Genomic DNA, 23,518 nt, shown 5'->3' with positions numbered 1-23,518 from the left:
CATAACATTCCCAAAGAATCTGCTAATGTTAACTACTTCTTCAGCTGTAAAACAGTCTGATATAGCATAAGAGCCGTCATTCAATTCATTGCCTATAAACACATGCTAAAACAATAGTCAATGTAAATATCACATGCTACTGGATGGGCGATAAAACAGCCAGTTCGCCAAAAAGTCGAGCCAAATGACATGTTACTTGGGCTGAAGCAAAGCACATGCGAATAAGGACTCAGAACTCTAATTCCATAACGGAGTAGGTCAATAAGATCAATAAGTACATGCAAACGATAAAAGAGTGGAAATGTAAAACAAGAAATCTTTCGCATAAAATTCTGCAAAATCAGTTTAACCCAATATCAAAAGGAGAATGATTCATTTGAACAAGCAAAATCATAATGTTTCCGCAAAAATTTCTACAACACTGAGATACATTGCAAGTTTCCAAGGAACTTTGAATTTTCACTTTATTAAAACCACGGGCACGCTGCAACGAAAAACTGTGCCCCTACTTCGGCAATGCCTCTTCAATCTCATCCCACTTCTCAACGTTCCTTGAAATTTTCTCCTTCACTTGACCTATGACTTCCCGTGCATCATCAACCTTTGAAATGCTAGCAAGTCCCTCAACAAGAGACTTCATTGTGGAGAAATTCGGAACCCATCCATCAGCCAAACATTTTTTATAAATCTTCAATGCAGCCTCAAAATCCCGACCTTCACACAAATAATACACTAACGTAAAATAACATTCCGCATCAGGTTTCAAACCACTATTAACCATCTTCTGAAACATACTCTTCGCCTCTTCCAGATTACCTTCCCTACAAAAACCAAGTATAAGATTACCATACGTAACAAGATTCGCCTTCATTCCTCTCGATAAAATCCCATCAAGTAACGCCTTTGCCTCCGTAGACTTCTTAAGCTTACACAAACTCCTAATTCTTATATTATAAGTACTAATCCCCGGAACCATATCAAAATCCTTCATCATTTCCAACATTTTCCCAACATCTTCATATTTCTCTTCCTTATAAAACCCAGTTATACAATTCCCAAACGTCTCCGCATTCGGCTTCACATTATTCCTCCCCATCTCGCCCAATATCGAATAAACAGAACTCGATGAACCCGACTCACAAAACCCTTTAATCACCACATTATAAGTATCTAAATTCGGAACAAACCCGTACTTCTTCGGAAAATCAACAAAAACCCTCTTCATTTCATCAAAGTCCTTAGCTAAAACACAAGCAAAAAGCAGTGAATTCAGCGTCTTCTCAGTACGCTTAATCCCCATCTCCTCCATTCCCTCGAACGCGGTTATTGCTTCATTAACTAATCCAGCTTGTCCGTACAGGACAATGAAATGAGCAACGAACCGCTCTGATTTCAAATCGGGTCGGGTCGTTGATTCATGTAAAAAGGAACGGATACTCGAAAAGTGATTGAGTTCCTTTAATTTGGTTATTGCTTTGGAATATGCTATGCGATCGAGATGGGATTCGGGGGTTAAAGAAGCGGCACGGCAAATGTCGATGATACGTTGTGGGTTAGTTTCCGATTTGAGGAGTGTGAGGGCGGCGCGTGATTTTTCTTTGCCGGAGAGTGGGGATTTGGAGTCGGGTTTAAGAATAGACGCACCGGAGTAACGGCGGTGGTGGGTGCTGGTGATGAATCGGAGCTTGGTGCGAAGTGCTGCCATTGATGATTTAGGGTTAGGGTTTGAAATTTGGGTGGGGGTTTAAGGGTTTATAAGATGAAAATGAGTGAACTGGAAAACGGAGATTTAGGGCCATTTGGATATGCCCAAAAAATGTGGCTTCTAAAAAATTGTTTTAGAGTGTTTTGGAAATTGCCGAATATATTTAAAAAATAAGCAGTAATGTGTTTGGATAAAAGTATTGAAATTAAAAAAAATTATTGATGTATTTAGTAAACAAGCGTTGTTAAGCACCTTTTTTTTTCAAAATATTTGAAATGTCCTTAAAGCTGTTAATAATATTTATCGTTAATTATTATTAATTTTTATTTCTAAAATAATTAAAATTAATATATATATTTTTAATTCAATTTTAATATATCTATAATTTTTTATTAATGACTATTAAATTTGTGTGTTAAAACTTTTTTAGAAAAAATTAAATTATTTAATGCTCGATGTTTATTTTGAAACCTTATTAATTTAAATTCATACTCTTTCTTATCAGGGATGGAATTAAAATTTTGAATTAAAAATATTTAAGGTAAAAAAATATTTAGATAAAAAATAGGTTTATCAATTTTTTTTCAGATAAAAAATATGTTTTCTTGAAAGGAAAAAATAAACAAACCAAAAAAAAATACAACACATAAATAGTATACACGGCCAGCAAGCTACTATGTATACTTAATTTTTTTTAATAATAATATCATTTGTTTGAATATTATTAATTATTTTAGTAAAATATATATTGTTACAAAAATATAATTTAATATAATATAAAAATTGAATTAAAAATGTTAATCGTTATTAAAATTACTATAGATATGAATGTTATAAGTGAAAATTATAAGGGCTACAAGAGGATAATTTTGAAATAGTGAAAATTAAAAGTATACAAAAGCCATTTATTTTGTCAACATTCAATGGATTATAAGCTTAAAAAAAAAAAAAAGTAGGGAGTAACTAGCTTCTAACTTTTGGCTTTTAAAAAGTAAAAGTTGACTTTTTATAAGCAATTTTTTAAATTGTCAAACACTCCTTAAATTCAAAAATGATTTTTAAGCTATTTTGATCAAATTATAATCTAATCCAAATACCCTATTATAGGAGTTTGTTTGTTTGTTTGTTTTTTAAGGATAAATAACACAAAATTCAAATTTAAAACTATATTCTTTTTAAAATTTACATAAAATCTTGATTTTTAACTTTATTCTTGATACAATAAAATTTCACATTCTATTTTTATTCCACCATTAATTCATGCAAAGTATTTTTTTTCAAGTATTTTTTCCTAAAGTCTCTCTCAAATTATAATCAATTAAAATAAATAAAATAATATCCTCATCACATATTCAGATAAATCCGCAAAATTTGTTCGTTTTCGTCCTATTCAAATCAAAATATTCTATGGAACACTATGCTCCTTAATTATTACATAACTAGATGTGGAAGGCACGTGCCAGCACGGACCCAAAAAATGCTCAATTTATGTGATACAAATAAAATAAAATATTTAATTATATTTTTAATATGTTTTTAAAATTTGTAAGTTCTTAGTTATTGTAATCTATAATACTTTTTCGTCATTGTACTTTACTATTTTAAGCTGTTTGCAATTATAATTGTATTGATAGTCAATTTATATTTTAAAAGTAATATAAATTTTTAATTAGTGTGATTTATAATATTTTTTTCTATTTCAATTTAAGTGTTGCTAATATAATTTTGAGAGTAAACCAAATAATATGATTGAAGTAACAAAATTGGCACGTCTTGAATGACTCATAATAACTAATTAGAAGTGATAAAGCAAAATTGCTATAAAAATACTTGTGAAAAAAATTTAAGTGGACCTTATATAAGATGTCAAATTAATTTAAAACACTAATAGTTAATTTATCATCTTATGTTTATTTTACCTTTTTTAGAATAAATATTATTAATTTTTAAATACTTGGATGACTCATAATAATTAATTATGAGTTATATAGTAAAATTGTAGTTGAACCAGCTGAAATAATCATGTCATAAATATCTATTTTATTTTATAAATATTTATAATATTTTTTATTAAATATTATTATTTTTTAATACGTAAATATCATATAATAATTATTAGGGGTGAAATAGTAAAATCACGGAGCAAGCAAACAGCTGAAGCAGGCATGTCGACCGTCAGCTACCTGCTTTTAGCTGCTACTCTCGCTTATATATAGTAGTAATAAGCACATGATCATCACAAGCTACACCGCAAGAAAAAAAATCCTACATAAATTATACACCACTAGATTACTACTATTACTACTAAAGATCTTCCATCTCCAAGCCGTTTTTTAATTTAAAAATTTACTTCCCTAAAATCTCTCTCAAATTATCATTAGTTAAAATATCTTCCATCTCCATTACTCCATCTTCTTCAAATCGTTAATGTACTACATTAAATTATAAATTTTTTTAGTTATTTCAAAAAGGTGAGTTAATTGTTTAAATGAATTTTAAGTTAATATTAAACAATGCAGATACATATATAAAAATATTAATTTTTATTAATCCAACGCAGATACAAGTTGTGCATAAACTTTGTTAATCTACTTCATACATATATAAAAATATTAATTTTCTGGATACATTTTCATAGTGTAACCGTGATTCATATGAATGATACTTTTGTTATCAGTATATGGGTGATACATTTATTGATAGTGTATGAGTGACACATTTTGTTGTTAGATTATTGGTGATACATTTTATTGACAATGTATGAGTGATACATTTTCGCGGTCAGATTATTGGTGATACATATGTCCTAAATATTTCTATATGTATTATATTTTTTGATTCATTTATAAATGAGTGATACATTTAACGTATGAATAAATGAATCATCTTTTAAGTTGTGTTTTTCTTACCATATTTATTTCAACTATAAAAGTGTATCACTAATATAACAAATAACCTCTTAAAACTAATGTAGACAATATTAACATGAATCACAGAACCTTCATAAACATTTAATATGAATCATCTAAATTTCAAATTCACACTCTTGAAATATGAATAAGAAATTTCAAACTTCAACTTATATGCCAAGTATGCTAAATGTACCATATATATTGAATATCTAATTTTGGAAAAAAAATCATAGAAATATAACCAAATGTATCACACATATTTCAGATGTATCACATATATAGTAATCTTCCACCACCAAATAATAATCAATGAACGTGGATCGACAGGAGGGTGAGCCGTTATCGGAGAAGACATCTACTGGGCTGGTGGATTCTGTGATGAAGATGAAGAGCTTCGTATCTACGCTTGTTTGGATGTGTTTAAATATAACTGCTCCATCTGCGGCAACACCAACCCCACCGTCGAGAAACAATCAAGAGGCTTATCATAGCACTAGAGAATGGTGGAATTCTTATAATTAGAAAAAGATCGATGAAATTTACGACCCCGACACCTATTCTTGGAACTACCTGAAGGCCCCTATGAAACCTTTTCATGATTATAGCGCTCGTACAACTGCTCTTGCCCTGAATAAAGATCAAATCATATTTAATAACACATTAAAAATTGCAGCCATCTTCAGAGTGCGTTTGAATGAATCGACAGAAATTAGGGTATTGGAATTTTTTGTGAATCTCATTAATTCATTGTGTAACTAATTGTGCGTGATTTGCTTCACATAATAAAAAAGAATATATTACTTCCTTAAAATATCTAGTCAGTTTTAAATGTAGCACTTTCTATATGCATCACCTTGTAACATATGTATCACGATTTCAAAAAATCGGGATAAGATGTAATTAACCAAATAGTTGGGATAAAATGCAATATCACTTAAAGATTCAGGTATTTATGTAAGTTTCACTTTTTTTAATCAACTTTTTGGTGAGGCTTATGTGCCTTATTTTATTAAAATAGATCTGTACAAAATTAAGCAAAATGCCAAGTCCAAAATAGACTCAGTCCATTCCAAATAAACTAAAACTAAGACAAAACAAAAGAAAAGGAAAGTAAAGTCAAAAGAAACCTAATGGACAAAAAAGGAAAGATTGGTTTAGCTGAGTTGAAGCTTTCATGGATGCCGATCTCCATTGTCGATCGTCACTTCTAGTTAAACCTCTGATTCAGTAAACCAATAGCTTTGTGAAGATGTGAAGTAATCGAAATTTGCAACCATTTCCTTGCTTTGTATTTGACTAGTAAGTTCCACATATTTTGGGTATATTCCATCTCAATACATCCCATAAGCTCTCACCAGATATTATGGTAACCAATCCCAAATGAAGATTTCTTCAAGTGTGGATTTGTAGAGCCAATTCAAAACTCAAGGTAAGGTTTTAATTAGATCTGTACCCTTTTCACTATCTCCGATGGAATTTTCATGTCGCCTTGTTTTACTAAGTTTTTCCTTCATCTTTTAAGCAGGTTGAACCTCATTAAGAGGTTAATACCACTGCTTAACCTTAGAAGAGAAGAAGTGACACGACCCGAACCAAGTCCTTATCATAATGGGCATCCCAAGTCCAACCAGGACTGGAGACCACTCCCTATACCCAACCCAACCATCTAATACCAAACCAATAACTATAACAAAACCAAAACAATAACTGAATACGAGTCTAAAAAATAAAAGGATGGAACAATCATAAATACAATCAAGCAGTATCAGCCCCAATACTAATGCCAATACTAAGGATAACACTAATAATGACACCACCCATCCCAACCCATAGTAGTTTCACAACGCCTCTAACTAAAAGTAAAATAATATCCGGTTGGGACATGCCCCCAACCATAGCCAAAACCAATGTCTATAAAATGACCAAAGTATGTAAAAACATTCATGATATGAAATGGAGCCTTTTGGAGTATGAAAGCTCACCACTTCAATCCAACCAAGTTGATCCCAAATTCGATCACTAAGTAGGAGAAGTAGAATGGCCGGTTCCTGGATCATGTAGGGATACAGCTGCCCGATGATGGGTTACCAAATGAACGCAAGCAAGTACTCAGGATAAGGATAAAATAATGTCAACTTTTAAAACCAAGTAAACCAATCATATGCATTCACAACCATACATACATCTATATAACCATGCAGGAAAAAGAAATCGGGTTTAGCATGCCTTTAAAATCATTAACCTAGATATGTGTAGCTTAACCATCCTAGAACCACCCACAGGCTATATAGGTCCAGTGTAAACCCCTGAACGGGCCCCGATATGTGTAGCCGCACGGACTAGAGATACCATAGGAGTAAGGGATTCCTGAGTACCCTTCGCTCTCCATGATACATATGTATAAGTGTACTAAAGGGATTCTCGTACCCCATAAGTATCATATATGGTTGCTATAACCAATCCTCATATTGGCAAACATAAGTTTCCAGTGTCGGTCCATTGGACTCACACTTTCATGATTAGCTATCACACCCCCGCCATTATTGCCCAATTTAAAACCATTACCACAAAACCAAACCACTATTCCATTTATTATAAACCAAGGCTATAAGTATTGGTATCGCTATACCGACTATATCTTGCAAGCAATGTCCTTAGCCATCCTTTTTAAGAAGAAGGGATTCCCATGCACCCATAGATTACATTATTAAGTTGACTTGGAGGAGTCCCATGTGCACCACAAATGATCATTATTATGTTTGCTTAGGGGATTCTCTAACCATACAAGGCTTTCAATTAGATCAACCATAACCACCAAGACCTTACCATTTAATCATTCCAAACCATTTAAACCACTTATACTATTTAAGGTTCTATTACCAAGTTATACCATGCAATAGTTTAATGAAAGTCTAACAATTTAACTAAAAGCATTCTCATAGGCATTTTATCAAACATGTTGGGGACATAGTATTTCCAAAGCCAAGACCGAGTACCAATTAACCATTCCCATGCAACCAAATATTTAAACCACCATAATAATATGAAAACCATAAGTAAAAGACATAGGAAAACCAAAACCAATCATTGTAACCATAAGCCCCAACATATATTTGAAAACCATAAAATATTTATGCCATGAAAACAATTCATAAAACATGCCTTTAGTTTAAGCTAACAATGAGGGAGGAGTAAAATGCCTTAGATTACAAAGATGATAGAGAGAAATCACCCTTGTAAGTCCCAAATTAATCATATTGATGAAACCCTAGCCTTCTTTGACCCAAGAGCCTTTGCGAGAGTTTCTAAGTATTTAAGATTAGAATATTAGGGTAAATAATATCCCACAAGTGATATAAGTTGTGGGGCCTTAAGAGGTTAAGAGGGGAAATGTCCAAATTACTCCCAACTTAAACTGCATAAAATTCTCGCAGGAGTGTATGGCTCGACCATACCACCCGTACCCTAACATATGAGTGGTACCCACTAATCATACCCTATTTATCCCTTGGACCCCCAACACTGACCAACATACGACCACTAATCCTCAACCATACCCAAGCATATGATAAGTACCTTTCAACCGTACCTTAGGCAAATCAAGAGGGGTTATGTAATACCCCAATTTTCTAAATCGAAATGCTACACGGTGCTTATGATCCTAAAAGACCACAAGCTAACCCATGACTGATATCTGTACCTATAAACTGTATAATATATATATATATATATATATATAAAATGCAGAAAATATGAATAATAGGCCATAAGGTTCAACTGAATAAAATATCTGACAAATCATAACATCCATATGGGGTAACAAATACCTAAAACAACTGAAGTCTGAAATAAATCTGAAAGCCTCTAAATACTGTCTGAGTAAGGAGTTGAAGGAACATGTCTCCAACTAACTCCGTAAATTGAAAGATAACCGAAGAAAATAAATGAAGTCAAATCATATCGTCCTCAAATAAAGAGGACTCACTGCAACTCTGTATACTGAAATACGGCTGCTACTGCTGATCTGAAACTTATGGCTCTGAACCTATGGTGTAACATAAAAGAAAGCACCATAGCGCAAATGCGTTAGTACAACTGAAATTGCTGAGTATACGCGTGAGGTAGGCTATATGCAAAAGGGCTTACATGCATGAGCAGTGCTAACTGAATGACTAATATGAATGTGAGAGTGCAAATATGCATACATAGTAACTGAGATCGTGAATACGTGATATCTAGATTTGTATGCTAATACATGGTTTATTGATATCTAACATGACTAATACTGGGATTTTTGATAACATGGATGACTGCGTCTGACAGTCCTGAATCTGATGGAACTACCTGAGTTCCGTACTGTAATTGAATTGACTATATCTGACGGTTCTGGTATACTGAAACCTGAAAAACTATCTGAGTTCTTTTACTGAGACTGAAACTGTGGGAGGTAGTTGTTTAAATGACATGCCCCAAATGTGCTATAATAGCTGAGCTGGGGTCTAATCTATGCCCTGATTAGAAGGGTGTTAATACCGCACCACTGGTAAGGACAAGCTGTGAGTGATCCTTAACTGGCAGTGATCCTTATCTGGCAGGTTACTCTAATGAGAACGGTGGGACCCTGGTCTGACAGGTCAAATCACTTCATCAACCCTAATTTGGCAGGTTAAGATTTCTTAACCTATGCTGGCTACATAGTTCTGGAACACAAGGATGACTGCTAAGAATCACACCCTTATCTGGCAGATGAGTTCCCATCCTTGGGTTCACTCGGTGCTAATTTCTTCTCCCATATGAAGAGATTGAACATGATTAACTGACTGTACATGGACTGAGTAATTGAATTCTATTGACAAATAGAATATTACTATTATCTGAGAATTAACTGAGATCATGAGATTTCTGAGATTTCCTGAGTCACATGACTGTCTGAGTTCTATAGATCATGGCTTGACTGAGAGTATCATAATAACATGACATAAATCTAGGCACACAGCTATATTTTCCAGGTACAAGTACCCTCAAGACTCGATGGAAGGAAACTAACACACATGACTGACTTGATCATAAGAATATAGTCCATAATTCACAATACCATAAGTAGGGGATTTCATACTACACTAGGTTCTCAACATCTTATACATGGAAGGGGATGCACACAACATGTATATACTCATGATGCTTCAATATCATGCTTATTCCATATCACAATAATAACTCACAACAATAACGTGGAGTTCATGTGGAGTTATAAGAATAGAACATAGGCTTGTCATTTAAGCACTATTAAGTCATAAAAACATGGATTCTATCATTCTTGGAATTTTATCAAACATCTCACATGCACAACTTTGGGCATAGGTGTACTTATCAATTTGACAATCTTAATCCATCTAAAATTCATGGGTTTCAACTAACCTAATCACATGCTTCATGAAAAACACATTAAGATACAACCTTGAATCCAAACAACTATCATCGACATGAATATAGTCATAACACAACAAGGAAATCACAATTTATAATTTAAAACATGATTCTTAAACTCCATGGATGAAAAAGGATCCATGGATGAATACTACGCATACCTTAGTGATTGAATCTTGAAAGAAATCTAATGTTTCTGAAGGTTCTTAAAGAAATCCTTAGGATTGCTCTTGATTTTTTCTTGACTAGGGTTTAACCCCTTTGGGAGAGAATGTTCTTGTTCTGGAGGAGATGATATTGTGAGGAAACCCTAATCTTGTGGTTGAGAGTGTATGAGAGAGCTTTTTTTTTTAGATGTTTAACTAAAGAGAATGGAAGATAATACGCTCCTTGAGGGTTATAAGTCGTGGGAAGTAAAGGAAGAGACCAAAATACCCTTGCAAAAATGTCCCTCAATTACTGGAAAAAAATAGCGTACGACATTCGTGACAAGTCATCAAGCTGGTGATAAGTCATCATGAAATGTTGTGACAAAAAGGTGAAATCTTGATTTTTTGGTTAAGGTTGACGACATTGGTGATAGGCCATCACGAGCATGACAAATTATCACAAAATGTCATCACTGGGGTGGAAATCTGCCCAGGGCTGACAACATTGGTGATAAGTCATCACGCTTGTGACAACTTATCACGAATGTCGTCACTCACTTTCCCAGCCTGATATGCTGGAGTAAAATGGGCATAAATCCTTGCTCTGATATCGGATTTAGGCAAAATTGGTATCTTTGGAAAGATAATTCAATTATATATCTTTTGGTGGGTCATGAGATTAGAAATTAATAGCATAACAAGAGATATTCTCGTTTGAAGTTGACTATACTAATATCTTTCTCAAGAATTCAAATGGTAAGGAAATGCCTTGATTCGTCTATTAGCTAGGACACTTTTGAGGCCTTAATATGAATCAACATTGACCATAGCACTACAAAAGCACTAAAATTTATTACTCATGAGTTCGAAGCATGATCCTAAAACTATCTAAACTTTTGGGGTATTATAGTATCCCCCCTCGGAACATTCGTCCTCGAATGAGACTGACTAAGCTGAGATTACTAATGTACTGGCCTTACTTAAGGGATGCAACATCTGAAACACGATGACATGACTGACCTAAATAATAAGTTGAATATATCTAAACACGCATATCTGATGCATAACTGACAAGCTAAACTCATGCATATCTGATGCATGATTACATGACTGAACTGTTATATGTATGCATGATCGAATACAATGATATTTAGTAATAAATTCGTAAATAGAATCCTGAACATGAAACTAAATAATCTTAAGGAGAACTATTACCTTGAGCTTGATCTAAATTGGCGAAAAAGAGGTGAGGATACTTGGTACGCATATTTGTTTCTGCTTCCCAAGTAGCTCCATCAACAGACTGGTTTCGCCAAAGAACTTTGACTAGAGGAACTTCTTTGTTCCTCAATCTATGGATCTGATAGTCTAAGATTTTAACTGGAATCTCTTCATAAGAGAGGCTGTTCTAGATATCCATACTCTGAGTAGGGACTATAACTGAAGGATCACCTATGCACTTCTTGATCAAGAAAACATAGAAGACTGGATGAACTAAATCTAGATCTGAAGGCAATTCGAGCTCATAAGTTACCTTTCCCAAGCAATTGAGAATTTTGAAAGGACCGACATATCGGGGACTGAGCTTTCCCTTCCTGCCAAATCTCTTTACCCCTTTCATAGGAGAGATCTTAGGATAGACAAAATTATCAACTTCGAATTCTAGATCCTTTCTATAAATATCTGCATAAGACTTCTGTCGGCTCTGAGCAGCTCAAAGTCTTTCTATGATTAACTGAACCTTCTATAAGGCATCAAACACTATGTCAGGCCCTATGACTGAGGCCTCACTAACTTTGAACCAACCGATTGGAGATCTAAACCTTCTACCATAGAGAGCTTCAAACGAAGCCATCTGAATACTGGAATGATAGCTATTGTATGCAAACTCAATCAAAGGCAAGTGATCATCCCAACTTCCCTTGAAATCATTGCACACGCCTTTAGCATATCTTCTAGAGTTTGAATGGTCCTTTCTGCTTGACCATCTATCTGAGGATGAAAAGCTGTACTGAGATAAACTTGAGTACCAAGACCCTTTTAGAATGCTTTCCAGAAGTGAGAGGTGAACTAGGTACCTCTGTCTGAGATAATAGATAGTGGAACACTGTATAATCTGACCAAATCCCTGATGTAGAGTTTGGCATAATCCTCAGCTGAATAAGAGGTATAGACTGGAAGGAAATGAGCTGACTTGGTTATCCTGTCTACAATGACCCAAACTGAATCATGCTGATGACGATTTTGAGGCAAACTCATCATGAAGTTCATGTTCAATTCTTCCCATTTCTAAGTAGGAATAGTGAATTCCTGCATGGAACTACTAGGCTTCTGATACTCTATCTTAATCTACTGACATGTAGAGCAATTAGCCACAAAAGCTGCAATATTTTTCTTCATCCCACTCCACCAATAGATCTCCCGCAAGTCATGGTATATCTTAGTGGCCCCTGGATGAATAGAGTATCGCACACCATATGCCTCTGCAAGAACCCGCTGCCTCAATTCATCCACATCTGAAGCACAGGGACGACCCTGACAACAAAGGACACCATCTCCCCCTTGGGAGAAAACCTCAACCTTCTGATCTCTGATTGTCTCTTTTAGCTTGACAAGGCTAGGATCCCTGTCTTGCTTTTCTTTTACCTTGAAAACTAGAGATGATTCTGAACTACTCTGAACACATACACCACCCTCTGAAGAATCGACTAAGTGAACACCTAGTCTGGTAAGCTGATGGATTTCCTGAGCTATCTTCTTTTTGCTATCCTCAACGTGAGAAACACAACCCATAGAGAGTATACTGAGAGTGTTGGACACAATGTTAGCCTTGTTCAGATGGTAAAGGACAATTATATCATAATCCTTCAAGAACTCTAACCACCTTTTTTGACGAAGATTGAGATCTTTCTGGGAAAGGACATAATGAAGACTCTTATGATCTGTGAAGACATCTACATGAACTCCGTATAGATAATGCCTCCAAATCTTCAAGGCAAATACTATGGCTGCTAACTCAAGATCATGATTAGGATAATTCTTCTCATGGGGCTTTAACTGTCTGGAGATGTAGGCTATGACCTTACCATGCTGTATGAGGACATAACCTAGACCCACTTTGGATGCATCACAATACATTACGAACCCATCTGAACCATCTGGAAGAGCTAGAATTGGAGCTGAGGTAAGTCTAGTTTTCAACTCCTGAAAACTCTTCTCGCAAGAATCTGACCACTGAAACTTGACCTTCTTTTGAGTCAATATGGACATAGGGGATGCAATAGAATAAAATCCCTCAAAAAACCATCTGTAATAGCCAGCCAAACCCAAGAAACTCCTAATATCTGATGGAGAAATAGGGCGAGGCCAGTGTTTTACCGCTTCGATCTTCTGAGGATCTACTTTAATGCCATCACCAAAAATAATATGGCTAAGGAATGCTATTGAACTTAGCCAAAACTTGGACTTACTGAATTTGGCAAATAGCTGGTAATCTTTGAGGGTCTGAAGAAAAATTCTGAGATGGTCTGCATGATCGCGCTCTGTGCGGGAATAGATTAGGATATCATCTATGAAGACTATGACGAACATGTCCAAGTACTGCTTGAACACACGGTTCATCAATTCCATGAAAATGGTTGGGGCATTGGTAAGACCAAATGACATAACTAGAAACTCAAAGTGACCATACCAAGTACGAAAAGCTGTCTTCGGGACGTCACATTCTCTTAACTCTAAGTTGATGATAACCTAATCTGAGGTCTATGTTGGAGAAATAAATGGCACCCTAAAGTTGGTCAAACAAGTCATCTATCCTAGGAAGAGGATACTTGTTCTTGATCGTGACTTTATTGAGCTGATGGTAATCAATGCACATCCTGAGAGAACCGTCTTTCTTACGCACAAATAAGACTGGTGCATCCCACGGAGAAATGCTAGGTTTAATGAATCCCTTATCTAAAAGATCCTTCAACTATTCTTTCAGTTCTCTGAGTTCTACTGGTGCCATTCTGTATGGCAGAATAAAAATAGGCTGAGTATCTGGAATAAGATCAATGTTGAAGTCTATTTCCCTTTCAGGAGAAATGCCTGGAAGATCTTTGGAAACATGTCTGAATACTCATTTACAACTGGGACTGATTCGAGACTGGGAGATTCAAAACTAGAGTCTTTAACATGAGCGAGATGATAAACACATCCCTTAGATATCATTTTCCTTGCCCGAAGGTAGGAAACAAGCTGACCCTTGAAAGATAAAGTATTACCCTTTCACTATAGGACGGACTCATTCAGGAACTAAAACTGAACTATCCTATTTTTGCAGTTGACTGTGGTATAAAAGGAATGAAGCCAATCCATATCGAGAATGACATCAAAATCAGTCATCTCTAACTTGACCAAATCTACTGACGTGGCTTTCTAAAATATCTTAGCCGGGCAGTTCCTATATACCCACCGAGCTATGATTGTTTTACCCACTGGGGTAGATACTAAAAAGGGCTCTGCTAAAATTTTGGGACTGATTCTGAAATCTCCTTCTATATAAGGAGTAACAAAAAACAAGGATGCACCTGGATTTAGCAAAGCATAAACATGAGCATGGAAAATTTGCAACGTACCAGTAACAACATCAGGAGACTTTTTCTTATCATGTCGGGTCTAAAGAGCATAGAGTTTGTTTGGGCGTTGTCCACTAGTAGCACTGGCAGTGGCACCCTGCTGATTTGGGCGACCGTACTGGGCTGTGGAACGATTCTACTGACCCTGCAGACCCAACTGTGGACACTCTCTAACCCTGTAGTCTGGCTTGTCACAATTAAAACAAACATCGCTACCAGCTCTACAGGTACCCTTGTGGTTCTTACCATAAGTCTGACATAGGGGGTTAGTTCGGGCACTGCTGACACTGCCCTGAGACTTAGAGCTTGGTGCTCGATCTTGGCTGCCATCCTTGAATTTTGACACTGGGGAACTGGTGAAAGAAGAAGCTGGAACTGCTGGATTAGGCCAAAACTGCAAACGGTTTTCTCTTTCTGATTTAGGTTGAGCAAAACTGAAACTGACTGACCTTGCTCTCTTGTTCTTTCTCTCCCTAGTCCTAATCTTCTGCTCATCTATTTGCTGAGAATAGGTCATGAGCCTGGCTAAAGTCATATCATTATTCAACATCACAGACCTATACTCATTTACCACGCTATCATTTACCCCTGACACGAACTTGCTCATCTTAGCCCTGTTATCTACAACCACATCAGGGGGATATCTGGCTAACTGAGTAAATCTGAGAGAGTACTCTTTAACCATCATATTTACCTACTTGAGTTTGATGAAATCTAGAATTTTTGCCTCTTTCATCTCTTGGGGAAAGAATCTGTCTAAGAAAGCTATGACAAATTCCTCCCACTCTATAGGACCTGCATCATCTAACCTCTCAGACTTTCACTGTTTGCATCAAGTGTGAGAAACATCCTATAATTGGTATGAGTCTAACTCGGCACTCTGACAAAAAGTAACTCCTATAATGTCTATGACCTTCTGGACTTGATTAATGAATTCCTGGGGGTCTTCATCAGACTTAGACCCGAAGAAATATGAGGGTTTATTCGGGTGAAATCCCGAATCCTAGCTGCAGCTAAGTTGGCCATTGGATTGGCTGGAATAGCTGGTGGCCGTTCATTTTGGGCAGCCACAGACTGAGCAAGTGTGGTAAATGCGGCCCCAAACTCTGTATGATCAACATGCTCGCCCAAAGGATCTTTAGGCTGAAGAGCTGGCTAGTTTCTTCTCTTTGGAGGCATATTCTGAAATAAGAGAAGAACGGATTAGACTGAGAGGTTAACTTGAGATCATGATCACTAGCATGACCTGAATACTGAAAGAAGGGAACTGTTCTTAAAACATCTTATAGCCACTTGCACATAAATGTGGCGTGCAACACACCCATGTACAAGACTCTACAAGATGCGGCTTTCAGACTTCCTAGGACTCTATTGAACCTTATGCTCTAATACCAAGTTTGTAACACCCCAATTTTCTGAACCGAAATGCTACATGGTGCTTATGACCTTGAAGGACCAAAAGCTAACCCATGACTGATATCTGTACCTGTAAACTACATAATATACATGTAAAATACGGAAAACATGAACAATAGGTCATAAGGTTCAACTAAATAAAATATTTTACAAATCATAACAATAAATACCCAAAATAACTGAAGTTTGAAACAAATCTGAAAGCCTCTAAATACTGTTTGAGTAAGGAGTTGAAGGAACATGTCTCTAACTAAATCCATAAACTGAAAGATAATCAAAGAAAATAAATGAAGTCAAATCATATCGTCCTCAAATGAAAAAGACTTACTGCAACTCTGTATACTGAAATACAACTGCTACTGCTGATCTAGAACTCGTGGCTCCGAACCTATGGTGTAACATAAAAGAAAGCACCATAGTGCAAATGAGTCAGTACAACTGAAAGTACTGAGTATACGAGCGAGGTAGGCTATATACAAAAGGTCTTACATGCATGAGCAGTGCTAACTTAATGATAGATATAAACGTGAGAGTGCAAATATGCATACATAGTAACTGAGATCGTGAATACATGATATCTATATCTTTACGCTAATACATGGTTTATTTATATCTAGCATAACTAATACTAGGATTTTTGATAACATGGATGACTGTGTTTGACAGTCCTGAATCTGATGGAACTACCTGAGTTTCGTACTGTAATTGAATTAACTATATCTGACAGTCCTGGTGCACTGAAATCTAAAGAACTATCTGAGTTCTTTTACTGAGATTAAGACTAAAATTATGGGAGGTAGTTATTTCACCGACATGCCCCAAATATGCTATAATAGCTGAGCTGGGGTCCAATCTATGCCCTGATTGGAAGGGTGTCAATACCGCACCACTGGTAAGGATAAGCTGTGAGTGACCCTTATCTAGCAGGTTACTCTAATAAGAACGGTGGGACCCTGGTCTGACAGGTCAAATCACTTCATCAACTCTAATCTGACAAGTTAAGATGTCTCAACCTACGCTGGCTACGTAGTTCTGGAATACAAGGACGGCTGTTAAGAATCACACCCTTATCTGGCAGGTGAGTTCCCATCCTTAGGTTCACTCGGTGCTAACTTCTACTCCCATCTGAAGAGATTGAACATGATTAACTGACTGTACATAGACTGAGTAACTGACTTTTGTTGACTGACAGAATAGTACTATTATCTGAGAATTAACTGAGATCATGCAATTTCTAAGATTTCGTGAGTCACAAAACTGTCTGAGTTTTATAGTTCATGGCTTGACTAAGAGTATCGTGATAACATGACATGTCTCTAGGCATACAACTATATTTTTTAGGTACAAGTACCCCCAGGACTCGATGGAAGGAAACTGACACACATGACTGACTTAATGATAAGAATAGAGTCCACAATTCACAATACCATAAGTAGGGGATTTCATACTACACTTGGATCTCACCATCTTATACATGGAAGGGGATGCACACAACATGTATATTCTCGTAATGCTTTAATATCATGCTCATTCCATATCACAATAATAACACACAACAATAACATGGAGTTCATGTGAAGTCATAAGAATAGAACATGGGCTTGTCATTTAAGCACTATTAAATCATAAAAATGTGGATTCTATCATTCTTGGTATTTTATCAAATACCTTACATGCACAACTTTGGGCATAGGTGTACTTATCAATTTGACAATCTTAATCCATCCAAAATTTATGGGTTTCAACTAACCTAATCACATACTTCATGAAAAACACATCAAGATACAACCTTGAATCCAAAAAACAATCATCAACATGAATATAGTCATAACACAACAAGGAAATCACAATTTTTAATTTAAAACATGATTCTTGAGCTCCATGGATGAAAGGGATCCATGGATGAACACTATGCATAGTGATTGAATTTTGAAAGAGATTTAATGTTTCTGAAGGTTCTTAAAGAAATCCTTAGGCTTATTTTTTATTTTTTCTTGACTAGGGTTTAACCCCTTTGGGAGAGAATGTTCTTGTTCTGGAGGAGATGATCTTGAGAGGAAACCCTAATCTTGTGGTTGAGAATGTATGAGAGAGTTTTTTTTTTAGATGTTTAACTAAAGAGAATGGAAGATAATACGCTCCTTGAGGGTTATAAGTCGTGGAAAGTAAAGAAAAAGACCAAAATACCCTTGAAAAAATGTCCTTCAAAATTGGTGAAAAAAATAGCTGATGACATTCATGACAAGTCATCTAGCTGGAGATAAGTCATCACGAAATGTCTTCACAAAAAGGTGAAATCTTGATTTTCTGGTTAAGGTTGACGATATTGGTGATAAGACATCATGGGCATGACGACTTATCATAAAATATCGTCACTGGGGGTGGAAATCTGCCTAGGGATAACGACATTGGTGATAAGTCGTCACGCTTGTGACAGCTTATCATGAATGTCGTCACTCAGTTTTCCAACCTGATATGCTGGAGTAAAATGGGCATAACTCCTTGCTCCGATATCGGATTTAGCTGAAATTGGTATCCTTGGAAAGATAATTCAATTATATATCTTTTGGTGGGTTATGAGCTCAGAAATTCATAGAATAAAGAGAGATATGCTCATTTGAAGTTGACTAAACCAATATCCTTCTCAAGAATTCAATCGGTAAGGAAATGTTTTGATTCTTCTATTAGCTAGGACACTTTTGAGGCCTTAATATGCATCAACCTTGATCATAGCACTACAAAATCACTAAAATTTATTACTCATGTGTTCAAAGCATGATCCTAAGAATGTCTAAACTTTTGGGGTATTACAGGTTGACACTGTCCAATATACGAATTGGACTATACCACTCGTATCATATCTCACAACTTATGGTAAGCTACTCATACTCAGATCTAGGTTAAGTTACTAAGTTTAAGATTAAGTAAAGGAAAATCCAAATCTATGATCCATCACCCACCATACGACTCATACCTACCCAAGTTGTACCTATTTCAGAAACTCAATCACCCAACACTGGGCAATATATGAATGGGTCACCTGACCTATACCCTCACCGTACAACTAGTATGTTAAGTCTTATGATGTCCAGAAAGTCCAAAACCCAGGAAATCTCTAAGGACCATAACCCAGGGTGTTTCCATCTTCCCCACTATGATCATTCATCCTCGAATGGCAGACAAGGTAGTACAAGCACGAATTATACCCCAACATAACTATTCCAACCTTTAACTAAGTTATAAAACAAAGATACAAGGAAATCAACCTTCTTTTAACCAAGTTAGAAAACAAAGATGTGATCAAGAACACATACCTTCCACACGAATAATTAGAGCAGAAAACAAATATGTATACTTGGACTTCATATCCTCTTTCGCTTCTCAAGTAGCTTTTTCCACGTTATGGTTCCACCATAGAACCTCTAAAGCTACATCTTGGTCCATAATCAAAGAACCTACCGATCCAAGATTTTTACTGGAATCTCTTTATAAGGGAGAATCTGAGATACCCAATCCTTCCAAAGGAACAACCAATAAAGGATCACCTATATACTTTCTCAATATGGAGACATGAAAAATAGAATGGATAGAGCTCAAACTAGAAAGCAAATCCAATTTATATGGAACATTTCTAACCCTCCGCAAAATCATATAAGGACCAACACACTGAAACTGAGCTTTTTTTTCCCAAACCACATTACTCCCTTCATGGGAGACACCTTTAGGAACACTCTATCTCCAACCTCAAACTCCAAGTCCCTATGCTTTTCATCTGCATATGACTTTTGGCAACTTTGGGCATCCCTAAGCCTATCCTGAATCACCTTTACCTTCTCTATAGCCTGATAAACCAAATCTGTGCCAAACATATCCTCCCCACAAACTTGAACCACCCAATAGGAGATCTACACTTCTTACCATGCAATGCCTCAAAAGGGGCCATCCCAATGCTAGAATAATATCTATTATTGTATGTAAACTCTATAAGAGGTAGATGCTCAACCAAATTACCATCATAATCAGTCACACATGCACGAAACATATCTTCTAATATTAGAATAGTCCTTTTTACTTGCCCATCTGTCTGCGAATTGAAAGAAGTACTCAAACTAACCTTAGTACCCAACCCCTTCTGAAATGACTGCCAAAAATAAGATAAAAACTGCATTACCACGATCAGAGATAATCAAAGTAGGTACACCATGTAGCTTCACAATCTCATGAAGATACAACCTCGCATAATCCTCTTCAATATATAGCACGAACCATAATCTGTACATATTCTCCGCCTCATAAATTTTGGGCAGAAGTTGTTCGTACTACTTGTTATATTTTAAACAAATGTCTCATTAGACCTATTCTGAAAAAAATTTCCTATGAGCTCTAAAACAACAAAAGTCCTAATATCAGGTATTTTATGTATTTGGATCCAAATACTTTATTTATAACAATGGTTAGGACAACATTGGTAAGTTTAATACTCAAAGTGATAATGTATTTTCATAGTCTACTCCAATTCTAGTAGATCCTATAGGATCTTTAATAAATGCACTGTTTGTATAGAAGAATCTGTGCATGTTATTTTTAATAATACTAACCATTCTATTAAGAATTCTAGCTGTATAGATGATGAATTTGAGTAGGTAAAGGTAAACAAATCTACTTTTAATGAAGTTGTCTCGCCTTCAAAGTCGACTGATTAGCTAACCGTTTCTTCGAATGATTAATTCATATTAAAAACAATCCCAAATAAATGGAGAAGTGAACTAGACTATCCAAAGAAATTTATCATTGGTGATATAAAAGAAGGTATTAAGAAAAGGGTTTCTAGTAAAAGAAATGCAAATGTGGCTCTCATTTCATAACTTAAACCCAAAAAAGTAAAATAGGCATTGGAAGATAAAAACTAGGTCAAAGCAATGGAGGAGGAACTTAAGCAATTTTCTAAAAATGAAATATAAAATGTTGTTCCGAAATAAGAGAATTCCTCAATCATCAGAACAAAGTGGGTCTTCAAAAGCAAAATGAACAAATTAGGTAAAGTAATTCAAATAAAGCTTGTCTAGTCGCTCAAGAGTATTCCCAACAGGAATGAGTTGACGATGATGAAACTTTTGCACCTGTAGCAAAGTTAGAGTCTATTCAAATCTTACTTGTATATGTTTCTCACAAAGGTTTTACATGTTTTCAAATGGATGTCAAAAGTGCTTTTCTAAACGATTTCATGGATGAATAAGTTTTTATAAAACACCCCCATGATTTTGAAAATTTAAGATTTTCCTATGGTTTAAAATAACCAACTCGTGCTTGGTATGGTATTTTAAGCAATTTCTTAAATGATTATGATTTTGCTCGTAGAAAAATTGATACGGCCTTATTTATCATAAGAACCCCCTATGAAAATCTCATTATCAAATATATGTTGATGATATTATCTTCAAAGTTGTAATGTTGTCCTATGCAAGAAATTTTCTAAGCTTATGCAAAGTTAATTTGAAATGATTATGATATGAGGGTTAGCCTTCTTTCTGGGATTATAAATCCATCAGTCAGCTAAAGGCACTTACATCTCACAAGATAAGTACACCAAAAAGCTCATTCACAAATTTGGGATGGAAGATGCTAAACCATCTAGTACTCCAATGAGATCCACATGTGTTTTCAAGTCAAGTGATGATGATAAGTCTATTGACGAAATAAACTATCGAGGTATCATTAGTTCTCTTTTATATCTTACAGCTAGTCGACCAGACATAGGAGTGTGTAAAAATCAAATCGACTAATAAATCAAATCAATAAATTGCTATTGAGTTATTGGAGTAACAATTTTTATTGGTTTTATAAACAAATTTATTGGGTAACTGGTTCGATTTTAGTTTTAGCTTATTGGATTATCTATTAAATCGATAATTCAATAAGAATACACTAAATTATTATTTTACCCCTATTTATATTATACATATAAATATTTTATTATGTATTTATATTATATATATATATATATTATTTTTATTATTTATATTATTTATATATATATGTATATATATACAATACTTATTCCCAATTCACTAATTCAGTGATTCACAATGTATTAACTATTACGTATTAACATATTCAGTTAGAACTCAGACAGTTAACTCATTGTAAACCGATGAGTAGAGACTCGAGACGGTGAGGATTGAGCAACCAACAATGGCGAGGGTCAGCAACAAGGATTAGGGTTTAATCAACGCAAGGGTTAGGGTGAGTAATCATTTAAACTTCTCTGTCCTTTTCTCCATACTCGACCCGAATCAAACACCCTAATTGGCAATTGGAGTTAAATTTTAATTTCAATAATATTCAAGATTTTCTTGAAGAATCTCTTAATTTTTGTTTACTTTGAAAGTATTTCATGATTTGTTGTCTGTTATTGTCTAAATCATATTTTACAATGACATACACATGGCTGAAAATATTACAACTGATGAGGTAGTGATCCTGGATGATGAAAGTATTAATTCAAATGTTGCACGTCAATCACAATCCGTTCAATCAAAGGTATAGTAAGAAAGAAAAAAAAGTCGCATGTATGAGATCATTTTAGATCATTTGTTAATGAAGATGGAAATAAGAAATCAAAGTGTAAGCATTGTGATCAAGATTGTTTTGCTGATTCAAGCAAAAATGGTACGATGACAATGCTTACTCATTTGTTAACATGTTCAAAGATGCATCAAAATCAAAACGTTGATAAAATTCAAACCCAACTAGGCTTTCAATCTGTTGAGGAGGGTGCTGCAGGTGACGTGGTTGTTGTTTCTTAGAAACTTGAGCAAGAACAATGTAGAAAATCTTTATGTCGCAGGGTGATTGTGGATAAACTCCCTTTCAAGTTTGGTGAGAAGAAGGTTTTCAAAACTTTATAAAACTAGTGCAACCTCATTTTAAGATTCCTTCTCGTACTATTGTGACACGTGACTATTTTGCGCTTTTTGATGAAGAGAAACAAAAATTGAGGTATTTTAGAGAAGTAAAATAGAGAGTCTATCTTATCATTGATACTTGGACCTCTTTGCAAGAAATTAATTATATGTTTATCACTGCACATTGGATTGATAATGAATGGATTATGCATAAGAGGATAATTAACTTTTGGCCAATTTTTAGCCATAAAGGTAAAGACATGGCTAATGAGATTAGTAAGTGTTTATGTGATTGGGGCTTAGATAAAAATTTTGCCATCACAGTTGATAATGCTAGTTGAAATGATATGACTGTGAAAGAGTTACCTAAGATATTCACCAAACA

The 23,518-nt window shown here is 35.2% G+C and overlaps 1 protein-coding gene across 1 annotated transcript; it reads right to left on the bottom strand.

Annotated features, from left to right (window-relative positions):
- Positions 1–302: 302 nt before the first annotated feature.
- LOC107845612 (pentatricopeptide repeat-containing protein At1g61870, mitochondrial) lies at positions 303–1,830 on the bottom strand. The gene has a single exon (XM_016690039.2). It carries the CDS (start codon positions 1,703–1,705, stop codon positions 506–508), a length of 1,200 nt encoding a protein of 399 aa, XP_016545525.1. The 5' UTR covers positions 1,706–1,830; the 3' UTR covers positions 303–505.
- Positions 1,831–23,518: the final 21,688 nt, after the last annotated feature.

The sequence above is a fragment of the Capsicum annuum genome, chromosome 10 (assembly GCF_002878395.1).
Source record: "Capsicum annuum cultivar UCD-10X-F1 chromosome 10, UCD10Xv1.1, whole genome shotgun sequence".
NCBI lineage: Eukaryota > Viridiplantae > Streptophyta > Magnoliopsida > Solanales > Solanaceae > Capsicum > Capsicum annuum.
The sequence above is the reverse complement of the archived record's forward strand: the minus strand, read 5'-3'. Positions and strand labels throughout refer to the sequence as shown.

Bases quoted from the DNA above. Each gene is read 5' to 3' on its own strand.
- LOC107845612 (XM_016690039.2), bottom strand. From the start codon at position 1,705: ATGGCAGCACTTCGCACCAAGCTCCGATTCATCACCAGCACCCACCAC.